Here is a 14,557-nt window from a genome sequence, read left to right as displayed (position 1 = left end):
TCTGTCTACTAACCCCCTGGGAGGCTGGGGAAGGATTTGACTCTGCTCTTCAGAGTGCATTATGTTTTGACTAACTGGGTCATCTCCTGCAGGCCCTGGCTTTGACAGATGACCCCACATGTTGCTCTGATTTGGGCCTCTTTTTTTTTGTTTTGTTTATATATATATATATAACTATATATATATAACTATATATATATAACTATATATATATATAACTATATATAACTATATATATATATATAGTTATTAGCATATAGTGTATTATTTGTTTCAGGGGTACAGGTCTGTGATTCATCAGTCTTACACAATACATAGTGCTCACCACGACACATACCCTCCCCAGTGTCCATCATCAACCACCCCATCCCTCCCACCTGCCTCCACTCCAGCAACCCTCAGTTTGGTTCCTGAGATTAAGAGTCTCTTATGGTTTGTCTCCCTCTCTGGTTTCTTCTTGTTTCATTTTTTTTCTCTCGTTCCCTATGCTCCTCTGCCTTGTTTCTCAAATTCCGCATATCAGTGAGATCATATGATAATTGTTTTTCTCTGATTGACTTATTTCACTTAGCATAATATCCTCTAGTTCCATCCAAGTCGTTGCAAATGACAAGATTTCATTTTTTCTGATGGTTGCATTGTATTTGTTTTGGGCCTCTTTTGCTACACTACTATTTCCAGGCCTTCCTGTCCCCTCCCCCTTTGTGGTTTCAACCTTTCCTTCCCTGACCAGCTTTTCTGGGCTGTCTCACCCAGCTTGCTCAGCTGGGGACCTCTTCTCCTCTTATCTCTCTCTCCTGACCTTTCATTTCCAGGCCTTGCTGAAGAACAGCAACTCTTAGATGCCCCTCACGACATAAAAACCTAAATCCCGAGAGACACAAAAAACTGACTACTTTTCCTTATTGTCTAGCAATTCCTGTGTCCCTAGTAAATAAACCTGAGAGCTAACATTTACTGAGTGCTAGCTATGTGTTCACCACTGATTTAAGCACCTTGTTGGGGGTGCTATGGTATACTGCCAAGATGCCCTGTTTGGGACCTAGGCCCTCATTCTCCAGCCCATTGTCTGCTGTAGGCCGCCAGCACAGTCCCTCTGGCCTTAACAGAGGGGGTCTCGTTGCTTAGGATTAAGCCACGTTCTTAGGGAAACCACATCCAGTGAATGGCCAATGTGGTACAAAGGCCCTGGGGCCAACTATGGTCTCTGTTGCAGCAACCTGGCATTTAACTCCTCGCTCTGAGCAACCCTGTTTCCCTCACTCCCTCTCTGGTCTGAGAACTCTCCCCAGCAAGGCTCTGCCTCAGGGGAACTGTGTTTCCTGTCTCCTGGGGAACTCAAACTAAGAACTTAGGTAATTCTCACATCTTTATGAAATAGGTGTATCATATTTTCATCTTAGAGATAAGGAAACTGAGACACAGAAAGGTTAAGAAGCTTGCCCAAGGGGTGCCTGGGTGGCTCAACTGTTAAGCATCTGCCTTCAGCTCACGTCATGATCCCAGGGTACTGGGATCAAGCCCCGCATCGGACTCCCTGCTCCGCGGGAAGCCTGCTTCTCCCTCTCACAATCCCCTTGCTTGTGTTCCTTTTCTCGCTGTCTCTCTCTGTCAAATAAATAAATAAAATCTTTAAAAAAAAAAAAAAGCAGCAGCTTGTCCAAGGTCTCCCATCAGTAAGTGGTGCAGCCATGATTCGATATCTGGAAATCCATCTCTGGATTCCACACTCTAAAGCTCACATGCATTCTCATTAATGGCAATCCCAAGGGGGGACCTGAGGGGCAACGGTGGGAGGCGAGGGGTGCTGTAAGGCCTTTATGGGAAGGTGAGGAGAGAGGGAGAACATTTCTTACCTTGACCTCAGAGATAAGGACACTGAACTAGGTGCTGCTTAAACCCAGGACCATTCATCAGTTTAGAGAGGTGTGCGGATTCTACTTCTGGCTGGGAGGGCAGTGGAAAATCGTGGTAAATTCGTATTTGAATTATGGCACTAATTGTGTAACGCTGAGCAAATTATTTAACCTGACTCTTGGTAAAAATGCCTGGCACACAGATGCTCAATAAAGAGCCCCCCCCCGGCCCCCCCCCCCCACCCGGGGCCATTCGTCTGCTAATTCCAACCCTCTGATCTTGGGTAAGTCTTTCTAACTTTCTGACTCAGTTTCTTCATCTCTGAAACGGAGGTGATGAGATGAGGAGCTGCGGTAAAGGGTAAAGGGCTTACTTAGCCCCATGGGCATTCGGGTGGGTGCACAGTAAGTAGTAGTTATCAGTATAATCATGACGCTGTCTCGCGCGGCTTGCACCGCTTGCTCCCGTCCATCAGGACCGAGTAGGTTCAGGAACAGGCTGTGATCCGCACGGTGTGTGCCTCCCCAACGCGCCACCCCCACGCAAATCCGCCCGCTACCGCTGAGTTGGTTTTCTGATTTTACTAGAGACCGACGGGTTTTTTTCCTACTAAACTGAGTGGGCGCTTCTCGGTCCGTGTGACTTCCCCGCCGCTTCTCCTTCCGCAAGCCGGCGTAGCCCGGAGGACAGGGCAGCCGCGAGCGCCCGGCTGTGCTCAAGTTGCGGGCGCCGCGCCCCGCCCCGTCGAGCTTCCGGGCCCCGCCTCCATCGTCCCCGAGCGCCGTCCCGCTCTCCGATTGGTCGTCGGCGCTCAGCCCCGCCCCGCTCCCTCCGAGGGAATAAAAGCCGGGGTAGCTGCGGGTCCCCGTTAGCAGCCTGATAAAGCCGAGGCGCCTTGGGGAGTGCCAGCCGCCGCCCCTGCCCCTTTGCCGCCTCACGTCCGAGGTGACCACTGGAGCCCGTCACCATCCTCTCCACGACTTCCTGCCCTGAACCCGCAGCCATGTGCCGGACCCTGGCCGCCTTCCCCACCACCTGCCTGGAGAGGTAAGAGGGGCTTGTTCGTGAATCTTGCCAGCTGCCCGCACGAAGTCCAAGTCCCACCAATCCTTAGGGAGTGGAGCGGAGGCTTGGGGAGCGGGCGGGCGGGAGAATGGGACTCTCGTGACTTGAGTGGAGAGGCAGCGGTCACCTTGGTTCCAGGTTTTCAGAGGCTTCCCTTAGAGTCTTAGAGAAGCGACGGGCCAAGAGAAGGGAGAGGGAAGAAGGGGAAGCAGAGGAATCACTGCATCCCCCCGTCCTCTGACGAATGGCAGTCCTCAGGTGACCTGCCCAAGCGCGGCTGCAGGAAGAGCACATTGGCTTCAGCAGGCAGAACTCCCTTTTCTAGTTTCTTCAGTGCTTGCTTTTCATTCTACAGCCCAGATCTAGGAGCATGGCCTTCCCCGGGCCCTGAGAAGGCAGGGAGGTGTTTTTTTGGGTCCACCAGTGAGGGATGTGCCCACTTCCCAGGGAGCTACTCAACCACCTCTAGTCCTTGCTGGAGCTGGTGGCTGGGAAGCAAAAGGTGAAGAAAGTGAAAGCAGGAATCAATTTCCACACAGTTCCAGAAATATTCGTGACAAGCCTAGAGGGTGCTGAACTGCCTTCTGCTAATCAACAGGCACAAAGATAGATCAGTGTGACTTAAGTGGGAAAAAGCCCATGTGTGCTGTGCTCTAAACTCAGACAGTGTTTAAGTCCTACTGAGGAACAGCCGAAACATTACTTTCATTGTTTCTGGGTTGGTGATATTAAGAGACAAGCGGAGTTGAAGCCCTGGCAACAGCTGAAGGTTCCAGGAACCCTGGAGGCTGGAATTAGGGTGACACCAGCCTAAACCCTTTGGGACCCCATAAACCTTTTTGCCCTGGCTGAGCCAGTGGGGGATCCTTACGGGTTCCTGCTTCGTCTTCCAGAGCCAAAGAATTGAAGACACGGCTGGGGATCTTTCTTCACAAATCAGAGCTGGGATCTGATACTGGGAGTGTTGGCAAGTTCGAGTGGAGCAGCAAACACAGCAAAGAGGGGTAAGTCCTGCTAGCCACTAGCTGGCCTAGGGCCCTGGAGGGGAGGGAGCCAGATTTAGGAAAAGAGCCACAAGAAAGTAAATACAAGGAGAAATTAAGACATGCAAGGGTGGGCCTTGGTGATCTCTTCCTGGAGATTTTAGTGAAGATTCCTGCTGGTCTGCTATGGGTGACTGGGTAGGTGGCTCCAGGGTTCTGAGGTCACCAGGGTACCCAGGGTCGGAATGTCTAGTTACCAGACTCTCCCACCTGGAGATGTCATCGTCCATGCAACAGGGCGGGGACAGGGTCTAAGAACACTTGAGGTTTTTCAGTCAAGATTCTTTTTCCATTAGCATGCCCTTTGCCTATAAGCCCTTTCATATTGGACATCAGCAGTGCCAGGTGCTGCTGTAGGTCTGGGATTATGGGTAGACTTAATCTCTATTCCTGAGGCCCTTATTTCCTTGGGGGAAGTATAGAAAACAAAGCTCAGAGTCAGAGGAATAGAAACAATTTTGGACAGTGAAGAGACAGACTTAGAGTTACTTACTGAGGGCCAGAAGTTCCCTGGCTTTGGCTTCTTATTACTGAATTGTCCTCTAGAAAAATACCTGTAGCCTCAACTAAGAGTTTGAGGAGTCCGCTCCAATAATCCCTGAGCAAGTGTTTGTGTGAATTATACAACTTCCATCAGAGCTCTGGCTAGGACTTAGGCTATGCATTAGTGTGTTGGTTTTTTAAATTAAAATCTCAGCCTTTTTAAAAATCTTTTTTATTTTTTAATTTTTTTAGCAGAAACTTCTCAGAAGATGTGCTGGGGTGGAAAGAGTCATTTGACTTGCTACTGAGCAGTAAAAGTGAGTAGGACCCTGTTGTGTCTGTCTGTGGATGGCACATGTGTACCCATGTGCTTTGGAGCCAGCCTGAGGGATGCTGAAAAGCGTGGGCAAAATAATAGTCGTAGTAATAATAATAATGATCCCCTAGTGTGCCAGCCTCTGTTCAGAATACAAAGGCAGGTCCTTGTTCAAGAAAATTACATCCTAAAAATAGAACCATTAACTACAATTGCTGTCTTTCTTCTTTTATTCCCCGCTGTCCTGCTGTCTGACCTGTCTCTCCCTCTCCCCTCAACCCCAGATGGAGTGGCTGCCTTCCACGCTTTCCTGAAGACGGAGTTCAGTGAGGAGAACCTGGAGTTCTGGCTGGCCTGTGAGGAGTTCAAGAAGCTCCGGTCGGCTACCAAGCTGGCCTCCCGGGCTCACAAGATCTTTGAGGAATTCATCCGCAGCGAAGCCCCAAAAGAGGTCAGAACCTCAGCATTTTCCGTGAATCCTCCAGACCCTGCCTGCTCCTTCCCCACCGAGGATTGGTGGGGGGTGGGGGTGGGGGTCCAGTAGGGGAAGGGTTGAGTTTAGAGAGTGATCTTATTTGACACAGGGGTGAATGGGCTTCTGTGGCCGGAGACCAGGAAAGCTCTGTCACTTCTGGCTGCTGTTACCCTCTTACCCTCAGACTCACTGATCGGGCTAGAGGCATTGGCGGGTGTTTTGGCCTCTGTCCATACCCACTTTTGCAAACTAAGGCCTTTTTAGAGGCTCAAAACACACAAGTGGGGAGACAGGTCAACCTAGGGACCTTGTGTGACCTGGTCCAGTCCCCAGGCTGACCTGCCTCAGGCTGGCTTGTGTGTGGGCGGTGAATTTTTGCACCTTCCCTCAGGTCTTGGCTGCCTGCCACCAGCGTTTGGTGAAGCGAGTGGGGCCACCTTGTGGAGAGAGAATAGTAATGCCTTGCTTTTGTAGCCTATGTTGTATTTTCTGGGCACTTTAATTTTTTCCATGTCATTCTGTAAAGATTTATTCAGCACCAATTACGTGCAAGGCGCAGTTATAGTCACTGGGGACATAGCAGGGACAAAAAGTCTCTACCCTAATGAGAGAAGATGACAATAACTGATTAAATGAGTAAATACATGTCAGGGATGGTGTGTGTTCTGATCCGAACAGAGCAGGGTTTGAAAGGGAGCACTGCCAGACGGGGTGGGCAGACGTGAGGTCTTTTTGTTTTACAAAGGGAAGTGAGGGGTGAGCTGTCCCGTAAGGTGACAGATGAACAGATGCATAAAAGAAGGGAGGGAAGAACATTCCAACACAGGAAGTGGCAAGTGGAAAACCCACCAGGCAGTGGGCCCAAGTGGGGCCCAGAGAGTGAGGGAGGCAGAACAGGAGAGGAAGTCAGACTGGAGGCAGGGGCCAGATATGGACCCAGGTGGCTGTGCGGGCCCAGCACGCACGTTGGCTTTTCCTCTGAGTGACATGGGAGGACAACACTGCTGCTGGCAAACTGACTTGAGTTTTCAAAGGCTCGGTCTAGTCACTGGCTGGAGAATAGACCACAGGAGCAAGGGTCAAGGAGAGAGACCAGTTAGCAGGCTCTGCCACTAACTTCAGGGGAGAGGTGATGGCAAACTGACCCAGGACTGTCCCGAGGCAGGGATGAGAAGGCGTTAGATTTGTATGCATTCTTAACACAACCTTGATAACTTTGGGAGATTGGAGGGCAGACCCTGGGTCCGATGTGCAGACAGGCCCAGAGTTGAAAAGCCAGTTAACGGTAAGCTCCGGAGACCCCAAGTTCTGGTTTCAGAATCTGGTACTCCTTCCACTGCTGTACCTGCCAGTTAGCCCCCCAGCCCTGGCCTGCTGGACCCCTTGCCTGGCCCACCCTCCCCTAACCCACGTGCTTGCCTTCCTTCGTGCAGGTGAACATAGACCATGAGACCAGGGAACTGACCAGGGTGAACCTGCAAGCTGTCACGGCCACGTGCTTCGACGTGGCTCAGGGCAAGACTCGCACCCTGATGGAGAAGGACTCCTATCCACGCTTCCTGAAGTCCCCTGCTTACCGGGACCTGGCGGCCCAAGCCGCGGCTGCCTCGGCCTCTCCTGCCAGTGGCAGCCCGGCGGAGCCCTTGCACACTTGAGCCTCCTGGCGGTGAGGGAGCCGGCTGCAAAGAGAGGTGGAGTCACCCATCCCCGAGGCACAGTCTACCAGGCAGGCGTGAGAGGACAGTGAAAGAAAAAGCCCATCTGGCAGCCTGTTTCAGAAGCACCCTCTCCTCCAGATACTGTGGGACTGGATTCCACACCTGGGAGGGCCCCCCCACCCCCGTTTCCAGGACCAGCGGATAAGGGCCGAAGATAAAGGCTGTGTGGGGCTCTCCAGGGAGAGGAGAGGAGGCGTCGGCGTTCGCGTTGGCTTTTGGCCTTCTCCACGGGGCAAGAAATATTCCGGGGTGGTTTGGGAGACACAGATGAAGGGAGCTTGAAAATGAGACAGGGCAGGACAGCTAGATGAGCTCTTCGGCCTGGTGAGGCGCTGACGCAGATGGCACCCTGTTTGCCTCGTTCGCAGGCTGTCCAGGGCCCGCAAGGGCGCTGCGAAGTGGTGCCTCCCGCCCTGTCCCCCTCACTGCCTCTGCGGCCCAGGCCCCTGAGCCCCCCTCCTGTGTCCCGCCTCCTCAAGGCCAGAGCACCAATTTGACCCTTGCCCCAAATGAGATTTTTTTTTATACCTCAAAAACTGCCTTTGGAGCCCGTTTCCGCATCAGTAGAGAGCCTGGAAAAGGGGCCGTCTTGTTCCTCTGAAACTCATCTTGGTGCTCGTGGTGACCTTTGCTCCCTGACCCCGTGCTGTGCTCGCAGCAAGGTCCACCTGTGAGCAGGGCCTGCGAGGGCTTGTCACAGGGGTGTGCCCTCTCTCGGCCCTGGGCTGCCCTAGACCGTAGGGCCCGTGAGGAGGAAGGTGTGGGGCCTCTCCGTGAGTGGCTAGTCCAGCTCTTAGGCTCTGCAGTATGGAACGAGAGAGAAAAGGATCCTAAGAAATCTCTTGGCAGTTCCCAAAAGTTCCGCTGAAATCAAGCCAGTATTTTCCGTGGGTGTGAGAACAGGAAAAAAGGGATGCCCAAAATGGAAGGGGAGCCTTATGTTTCTTTCCTGTGGATGTGAGGTGTCAGGGGAAGTTGGACCAGGGACCACGATGGCCCTTGGAAGACAGAAGCTGGGGGTGCAGCTGGAGAGAGAGGCTGCTTGGAAGAGCCAGACGGGGGAACTCAGAACCTGCTTGTCACTTCAGGGCAACACCAAACACACATTTTTGTGGTGGGACTTCCGCATGAGCCCGGGCCCGGGAGGCGAATGAACCAGGCGGCCCCCTTATGCCCCAGGAAAAGCAACACTGTTCTCTCTGCACTATGAGCTCCTCTAGGAGAAAATTATTTAAGTATAATGTGTTGTCGGTTTTGTGACAATTGTCATAGCATATTATTTTTATTACTGTCGTGTTGTTGCTATTGTTATTTATTATTGTAATTTCAGTTTGCCTCTGCTGGAGAATCTCAGCAGGAGCTGGCAGCCTGACTGTCTCCCTCTCCTCCAGACTCTACCTCTGAACGTGCTGGGAACCTCTTAGCGCCTGTCAGGGACTCCTCACTAAATATTTATTTATTGTTGACAATGGAGCTGGTTTCCTAGATAGGGATGATGTACTTTATCCTTGTTTCCCTGTTTCAGCATGTTATATTCTTGTAAAATAAAAATAAAACCCAAATATGAGATCCTGTCTGCAAGGGCTGTGCGGGTGGGAAGAGGGAAGAGGGAAGAGGGAAGGGGAAGGACCGGGGAAAGCCTGGGGGACGAGCTGGCCTCCGGAGATCCCTCCCTGCACATGGGAGAGCTCTTGTGTCACACGCAGAGGCCCAAGTGAAAGACCCATGTTTGCTAGTGACTGGCAGAGTTGATGAAAAAGGGATAGGTGCTAAGGGTGGCCACCAAGATTGGCAACTTCCTTTAGCCGATGATGGCCCCAGCTTGTGTCGGGCGGTTGTGTGGTGTCGATGGAACCCAGTCAGCCTGCTGTCATTGGAGAGCCCATGTCCCTTGCCCAGAGTAAATCATTCCCAACTTGGCCTCTCACAGCACAAGGGGAGGCTCCCCTTGGTCCTGCAGCCACAGGGGATCAGTTATCTGGTGGCTTTCAGGGCATATTCACTTTAGCCCATTTTTAATTTGCATTAGAATTTCATATAAATTCAAAGCATTAGTATTTTGCAAATAATTTCATAGACGTTTCTGAGAGGAGCTACGGGAAGTCACTCCGTACGTGAGGCTGCTCCGTTCCATGGGCTGAGGGAGCAAGAGGGTCGAGCTGGGCTTGAAAGAATCTGGGGGGAGGTTTGCAAGGATCATATTTGCTCTTCCTTCGCCAATAGCCTATTCATTCTCTTTTCTTACCCTACTAATCCTCCCCCCGCAACCATTATCACTATTTAAAAATTCCTTTTCTATTGAATTATCTGTTTGCACTCTCTGATTTATTGACCTGGATGGGGATGATATCTAGTTGCAAATGTGGGACGGGGTGACCTCAGAGTCTTCCTACTGCCATCTTCCCAAGCACTTTTCTTGAATTATCTGTTTGTACACAGATCTGGATCTTCTATTGGCTTTTATTTCTCCCCTATTGTTAGTCTGAGTAAGTGACCAGACCCCAGGGATGTTGGGTAGAAAACCTGGTGGATTCATACTGTAAGCCCAGGTCTAAGGGACAGTGCTGTGGACAACTCCAGGAGGGATTCAGAATTGAGGGGCCTGAGAAGGAAGACTGGATCAGATGCCGTGGCAGACCCCGAGCTCACGGAGTCCTTCCCCCAGCTCCGTGAGGTAGGTATGTTAGCCTGTGATACAGGGAACCGAGGCTCATGGGGCAAGGAACAGGCCCCAGGCAGCTGGCTGGAGAGAGCAGCAGAGATGGTGATGCGATGGGATCCCAGTTAGACCATGAGGAGGCATCCGTTGTGCAAGAGACGCATGGGGGAAGGTGACTGATGGGGGAAGAAGAAAGCTGGGTACCCAGAGAGGGGGCTAGTTATTCACATTGTCCTCATTTCCTTCCTTTCTTCCATCTTTCCACCTTTTTACATGCATTTGAGTGCATCCGTGTGCCTGGCAGGAAACCAAAAGCAGTAACTGTACTTTCAACGGAAAGTAACCTCATTTATTGAATAGTGGGTGGGGATTCTGAATGTGGTTAGACAAGGGCACAAGTGTGTACTTTTTGAAGCAATGTGGGCAGCCAGTAGGAAAAGGCAGGTGTAATCAGTGAGTGATAGAGAAATGAACGGGGATGTTGGACATCCTGTGGCGGGGGTGTGTGCTGGTTGTCCCCACAGTCCAGTGAGGCCATCCTCAAGGCTCGTCCCCATCCCCCCAAACCTCCCTCTCACATAGAAAGTGGTTTTGGCTTCCGTGGTGTGGCTGAAGGTGGTAGGTCCACATTAGAAAGGAGAACAGCTCTTTGCTGACCTTTTACATGTCCCAGGTGTCAGGCTCGTAACAGTCCCATGCTGGGGACTGTTTAAGGGATTTCCTGAAGATCACACCGCTAGCAAGTGGCTCTGATATCTTTGGACTCCCCAGCTCTGCCCCCTCCCCAGAGCACTCTAGGCTTTGGCTCAGCAGGTAAAGCATTTCCTAAGTAGGTTGTGGGGGGCCTCCCAGGCCTCTCCCTACTCTCTCCCCTGTCCCTTGAAAACAAATCTGTCCCAGTTCCCAGAGTCACTGTCACCGTCTCACGTTTCCTTGCTTTCTCATCTTGGACCACCTCCCTGCTGTGTCCCCTCCTGTCCTCGCTGCTGCCCTCCACCTCCTTAATCAGCTAGAGAACCATCTTCCAAAGGCCAACTCAAGGATCTTTCTGGGGATACTTGCCTGAGCCTTCGGGTCTGATTATGGGTACCTCTCTTTCATGAACCACTGCTGCCGATGCTCACCCGAATTGGAGCGCTTAGGTCCCAGGTTTCTGCCTCTCTGCGCCTGACGGCAAGCTCCTGGACCTAGGCAGGTCTTTTTCTCCCCAGGGCCGTGATCACAGACGAGCATTCAGCAGATGGCTCTTGAGTTAATGATTAGTTTTAAATCCAGCAGGAGGGAAGTCCAGACTACAACTTTGAGCTTCCTACCAGCGCTGTCCCTATGCAGGCACTGGCCACCCATGTTCAGGCTTCTCCATCTCTTCTGCGTGTCACCTCATCCCGTCTTGGAAATGGGTTGAGTCCAGCTTCTCCTCCCCAGGCTCACCGAGACTTCCTTAGAGGAGGCTTTTGTCCTCTCTGGTCTGAGCTATAAAGATAGCTTTCCACCTGGTCTCCGTCCACCGACCTCTCCCACTCAATGCCCACGCTGCCAGTGTTCTTCCCTAAAGCACAGATCTGAGCAAGTCGTGACTGCACTGAAACCCCTCCTGTGGCTCCCCTTTGACTACAAGAGAAAGTCCAGATCTGACCATGGCATCTGAGGCTCGCTCTGAGCTGACCCAAGTCCCTCTCCTGACCGATCTCCTGCCCAGATGGCCTCTACGCACATGCTGTTCTCTGCTTGGAATGCCCTCTTCCTCTTCCTCTTTTATTTTTTAAGTGGGGGGCGGGGAGCGAGGAGGGGAATGCCCTCCTCTAAATCCAGCAAAAACATCACCTCCTCCGTGAAGCCTTCCCAGATGTCTGCTGCACAGAGTTAATCTCTCCCACGTCCATGATTCTAGGACACACTCTTTTGACTTTGCCATCCATACTTCAGGGCGCGCTTCACATGTTTTCCTTCCCCTAAACTGGTCTCTTCGAGGTCAGAAACCATGTTATTTACCTTGGTAAGATGACACAGAACAGATTGCTGCAAAGTGGTTCACAGCCCTGGAGTCAAAATATTTGGGTTGGAATCCTGGCTCATTCGCTGTGTGAGGGGAAGTTATTAGGGTAGTTCCCTCATCAGTAAAATGAAGATAGAAGAGTGAACCCCTCAGAGGGGGCATTGAATGAAAAAAGTGTTTGGCACAATGTTATTGTCCCATGAATACTAGTTACTATTATTACCTGATTCCTAGTACTTAGCACATGCCTTGTACACAATAGGCATCAGTCAGTAATCTTTTATTGACTTCTTGAATAGAATGGAAGAACCAGTTTCCAAGTCCACGTTTCTTTCAAGAACAGTACAGCTGTTTCACTGTGCATATCATCTGATGTGCAGAACATTACAGAATTTCAAGTGAGGAAATCAAGGGTTGAGCCATTCATCAACTCCCTCAAACCCGGGTCAGCTAGCGCTCCTTCCAGATCAGTGCTGTTGCTCCCACGTGACTGGAGGGGCCCCCAGCTCTGGCCCGTCCTTCATCCTCTGCTGCCTCCCTGTGGCCATATCAGGCAACGCGAATTTTTTCCTTGATATTTCTTGACCTTTGTCCTATTTTGTTTGGCTCCTTCCTTTGGAATGATATCCAAGGGATATAATTTATAGCTTTGTTTACTAACGCATTTTAGTAAATATGTGAACGTTTAATATAAATGAGAATAATTAGCATCACTGTTTAGACAGCCAGTGGGTACAGGGTTTAAAAACAAGATTTCTTTAGTCAATAGGGCTAAATTAACTTTAGAAACTGAAGCTCCTAGGTAAAGAGAGAAAGTTGTTCAGGGCGTATTAAGGGCTGATCTCAAGGTAATTCCCTTTCGCTGAAACTTTTAAAATTGGTCCAGCTCTTCAAATTGCTTTAGGGAAGAAAAGAAAGATTTGAAATTTAAATAACGGAGGAGAGATCCCAAGGGTGAGGGATGTAATGCCGTTAGCAGCTAGATAATGGAGTTTGAATCTCCATTATTTAGAAAAAATACCTCTTGACTTAGAGTGTTGATGATTCCTAAGCTTTGGTCACCAACGTAGACAAGGATTTGATTTAAACTTCGAGAAAAGCAATAAAGTGTGGATTAATCCTTTATTTGGATTATAATTTGGGCCCCCACTTAAGGGAGAGCGTTCTGTGCTGGAGAGTGTCATTGCCCTAACTTATCGCCAGTTCCCAGAGGCGGTTCCACAGACAATGCAGCGTGGAGCTCTGGAGAGCGGGCTCTGAATTCAGTCCCACATCTGCCACTTACTCGCCGAGTGATCTTCAGCTCGTTCCTGGATTTCTCAGAGACTCGCAGTTTCCTGTAATCTGTGAATAAGAATAGGACTGGCTTCCCAGGACTTCTGTGATGACAGAATGAGAAAATGCACGGAAAATATTCGGCACAGTGCTCCACAGATAAGAATCCACAAACGGAGGGGCGCCTGGGTGGCACAGCGGTTAAGCGTCTGCCTTCGGCTCAGGGCGTGATCCCGGCGTTACGGGTTCGAGCCCCACATCAGGCTCCTCCACTATGAGCCTGCTTCTTCCTCTCCCACTCCCCCTACTTGTGTTCCCTCTCTCGCTGGCTGCCTCTATCTCTGTCGAATGAATAAATAAATAAAATCTTAAAAAAAAAAAAAAGAATCCACAAACGGTAGCCACGTGTGTGCGATAGGCACTATTCCACGTGCTTCACATATCTGTAATCCTCACCACATTCCTGCATGGTAATTGATGTAATTATTTAATATCACCATATTGCAAATGTAGAAACCAAGGCCTGGAAGGCTTAAGAAAATTGCCCAAATTCAAAGCGTTAGCCGGTGGCTATGTTAGTTAGCTATTGCTGCCTGACAAACCATTCCAAAACTCTGTGGCTTGAGATAATAAGCATTTCTTTGCTCATGAGTCTGTGGGTCAGCTAGGCACTTCTGCTTACCTGGGCCAGGCTCGGCCCATCTCCACTGGCTTGTTCTTGTGTCTGTGATCCACCGGTGGGCTGGTGGGAGCTGGCCGGTCTAGGATGGCCTTAGTCATATATCTAAGGATTGGTTGGTCGTTGGCTTGGGCAATGGTGGTATCTGGGCCATGTGTCTCTCTTGTCACCCAGCAGGCTAGTCCAGGTTTCTTCATATGGTGGCAGGGTCCCCAGCCCAGATTCAAAGAAAGCGCTGAGAGTACTTAATGAGTAAAAGTATGAAGTTAAATTGTGAAGAGCATGGTTATAGGGAAGGTTGAAAAAAATGGGGCTATTTTTTGTAATTATTCTATCATAGTGGGAGAGTCTGGATTTGAAGTGAGGCAGTCTGGTTCCAGGGGCCTTGCTCTGAAGCATTCTGAAGACTTAATGGCTTAATGTCTGCTGGCAAGAGTCTTGCTATTTCCTGCTCCTGCCCATGGGCACGGAGTGCCATGGCAACAGCCTCCACTTACTCCCTAGTGCTAGGGACTTCCTAGCTATGCCAGCTGTTCCGCCTTGCCTACATTTCTTGCTACTCCTTTGGAATAAAGGAATCTGCTTTATGATCACTTGGGTCCTGAGCATTCCTGTTTTTGTTTGTTTGTTTTGTTTTGTTTGCAAATTTTCATTTCCTCTTTTAGCCACACTTCTGCTTCCTCGTCTTTTTATTTTATTCTTCACAAGTCACAGAACAGGTACGATGAACGTTTACGACAGTCAAAGGAAAGCGGGAAAATCTGGATTTAATTAGCAAAATTGTGATGAAGCTGTGAGAACATCAGTCATATATCTGATTCAATTTGACCCCATTCTTTTCTTGTCAAGATCGAAGAAGAGCTTCCGGTAAGTAAAACACAGTTTATTCTCACTCTTAGAGCTGATCCTTGCAGCCTTAGGGATCTTTCTGGTCCAAAGAAGGGAAGGGTGGGGACACTGTGTCCCAATATCTAACATGTTGTGTGTAGAA

The 14,557-nt window shown here is 50.2% G+C and overlaps 1 protein-coding gene across 2 annotated transcripts; it reads left to right on the top strand.

Annotated features, from left to right (window-relative positions):
• The first annotated feature begins 2,741 nt into the window (after positions 1 to 2,741).
• On the top strand, positions 2,742 to 8,519 carry RGS16 (regulator of G protein signaling 16). Of its 2 annotated transcripts, none has more exons than XM_045811432.2 (5): positions 2,742 to 2,904; positions 3,816 to 3,926; positions 4,704 to 4,765; positions 5,049 to 5,215; positions 6,673 to 8,519. In XM_045811432.2, exons 1-5 carry the CDS (start codon positions 2,861 to 2,863, stop codon positions 6,892 to 6,894), a joined length of 606 nt encoding a protein of 201 aa, XP_045667388.1. In that variant the 5' UTR covers positions 2,742 to 2,860; the 3' UTR covers positions 6,895 to 8,519. The 2 variants fall into 2 exon arrangements, with proteins under 2 accessions (XP_045667388.1, XP_045667387.1); XM_045811431.2 differs by having other exon boundaries at positions 4,701 to 4,765.
• Positions 8,520 to 14,557: the final 6,038 nt, after the last annotated feature.

This window comes from Ursus americanus, chromosome 2, assembly GCF_024610735.1.
Source record: "Ursus americanus isolate L20-20 chromosome 2, mUrsAme1.1.p, whole genome shotgun sequence".
Classification (NCBI taxonomy): Eukaryota; Metazoa; Chordata; class Mammalia; order Carnivora; family Ursidae; genus Ursus; species Ursus americanus.
Note: the sequence above shows the minus strand (reverse complement) of the source record. Positions and strands in the feature narration are given on the sequence as shown.

Bases quoted from the DNA above. Each gene is read 5' to 3' on its own strand.
- RGS16 (XM_045811431.2), top strand. From the start codon at position 2,861: ATGTGCCGGACCCTGGCCGCCTTCCCCACCACCTGCCTGGAGAG. The intron at 2,905-3,815 runs GTAAGAGGGGCT...TTCGTCTTCCAG, and splicing joins CCCACCACCTGCCTGGAGAG to AGCCAAAGAATTGAAGACAC. The intron at 4,766-5,048 runs GTGAGTAGGACC...CCTCAACCCCAG, and splicing joins CTTGCTACTGAGCAGTAAAA to ATGGAGTGGCTGCCTTCCAC.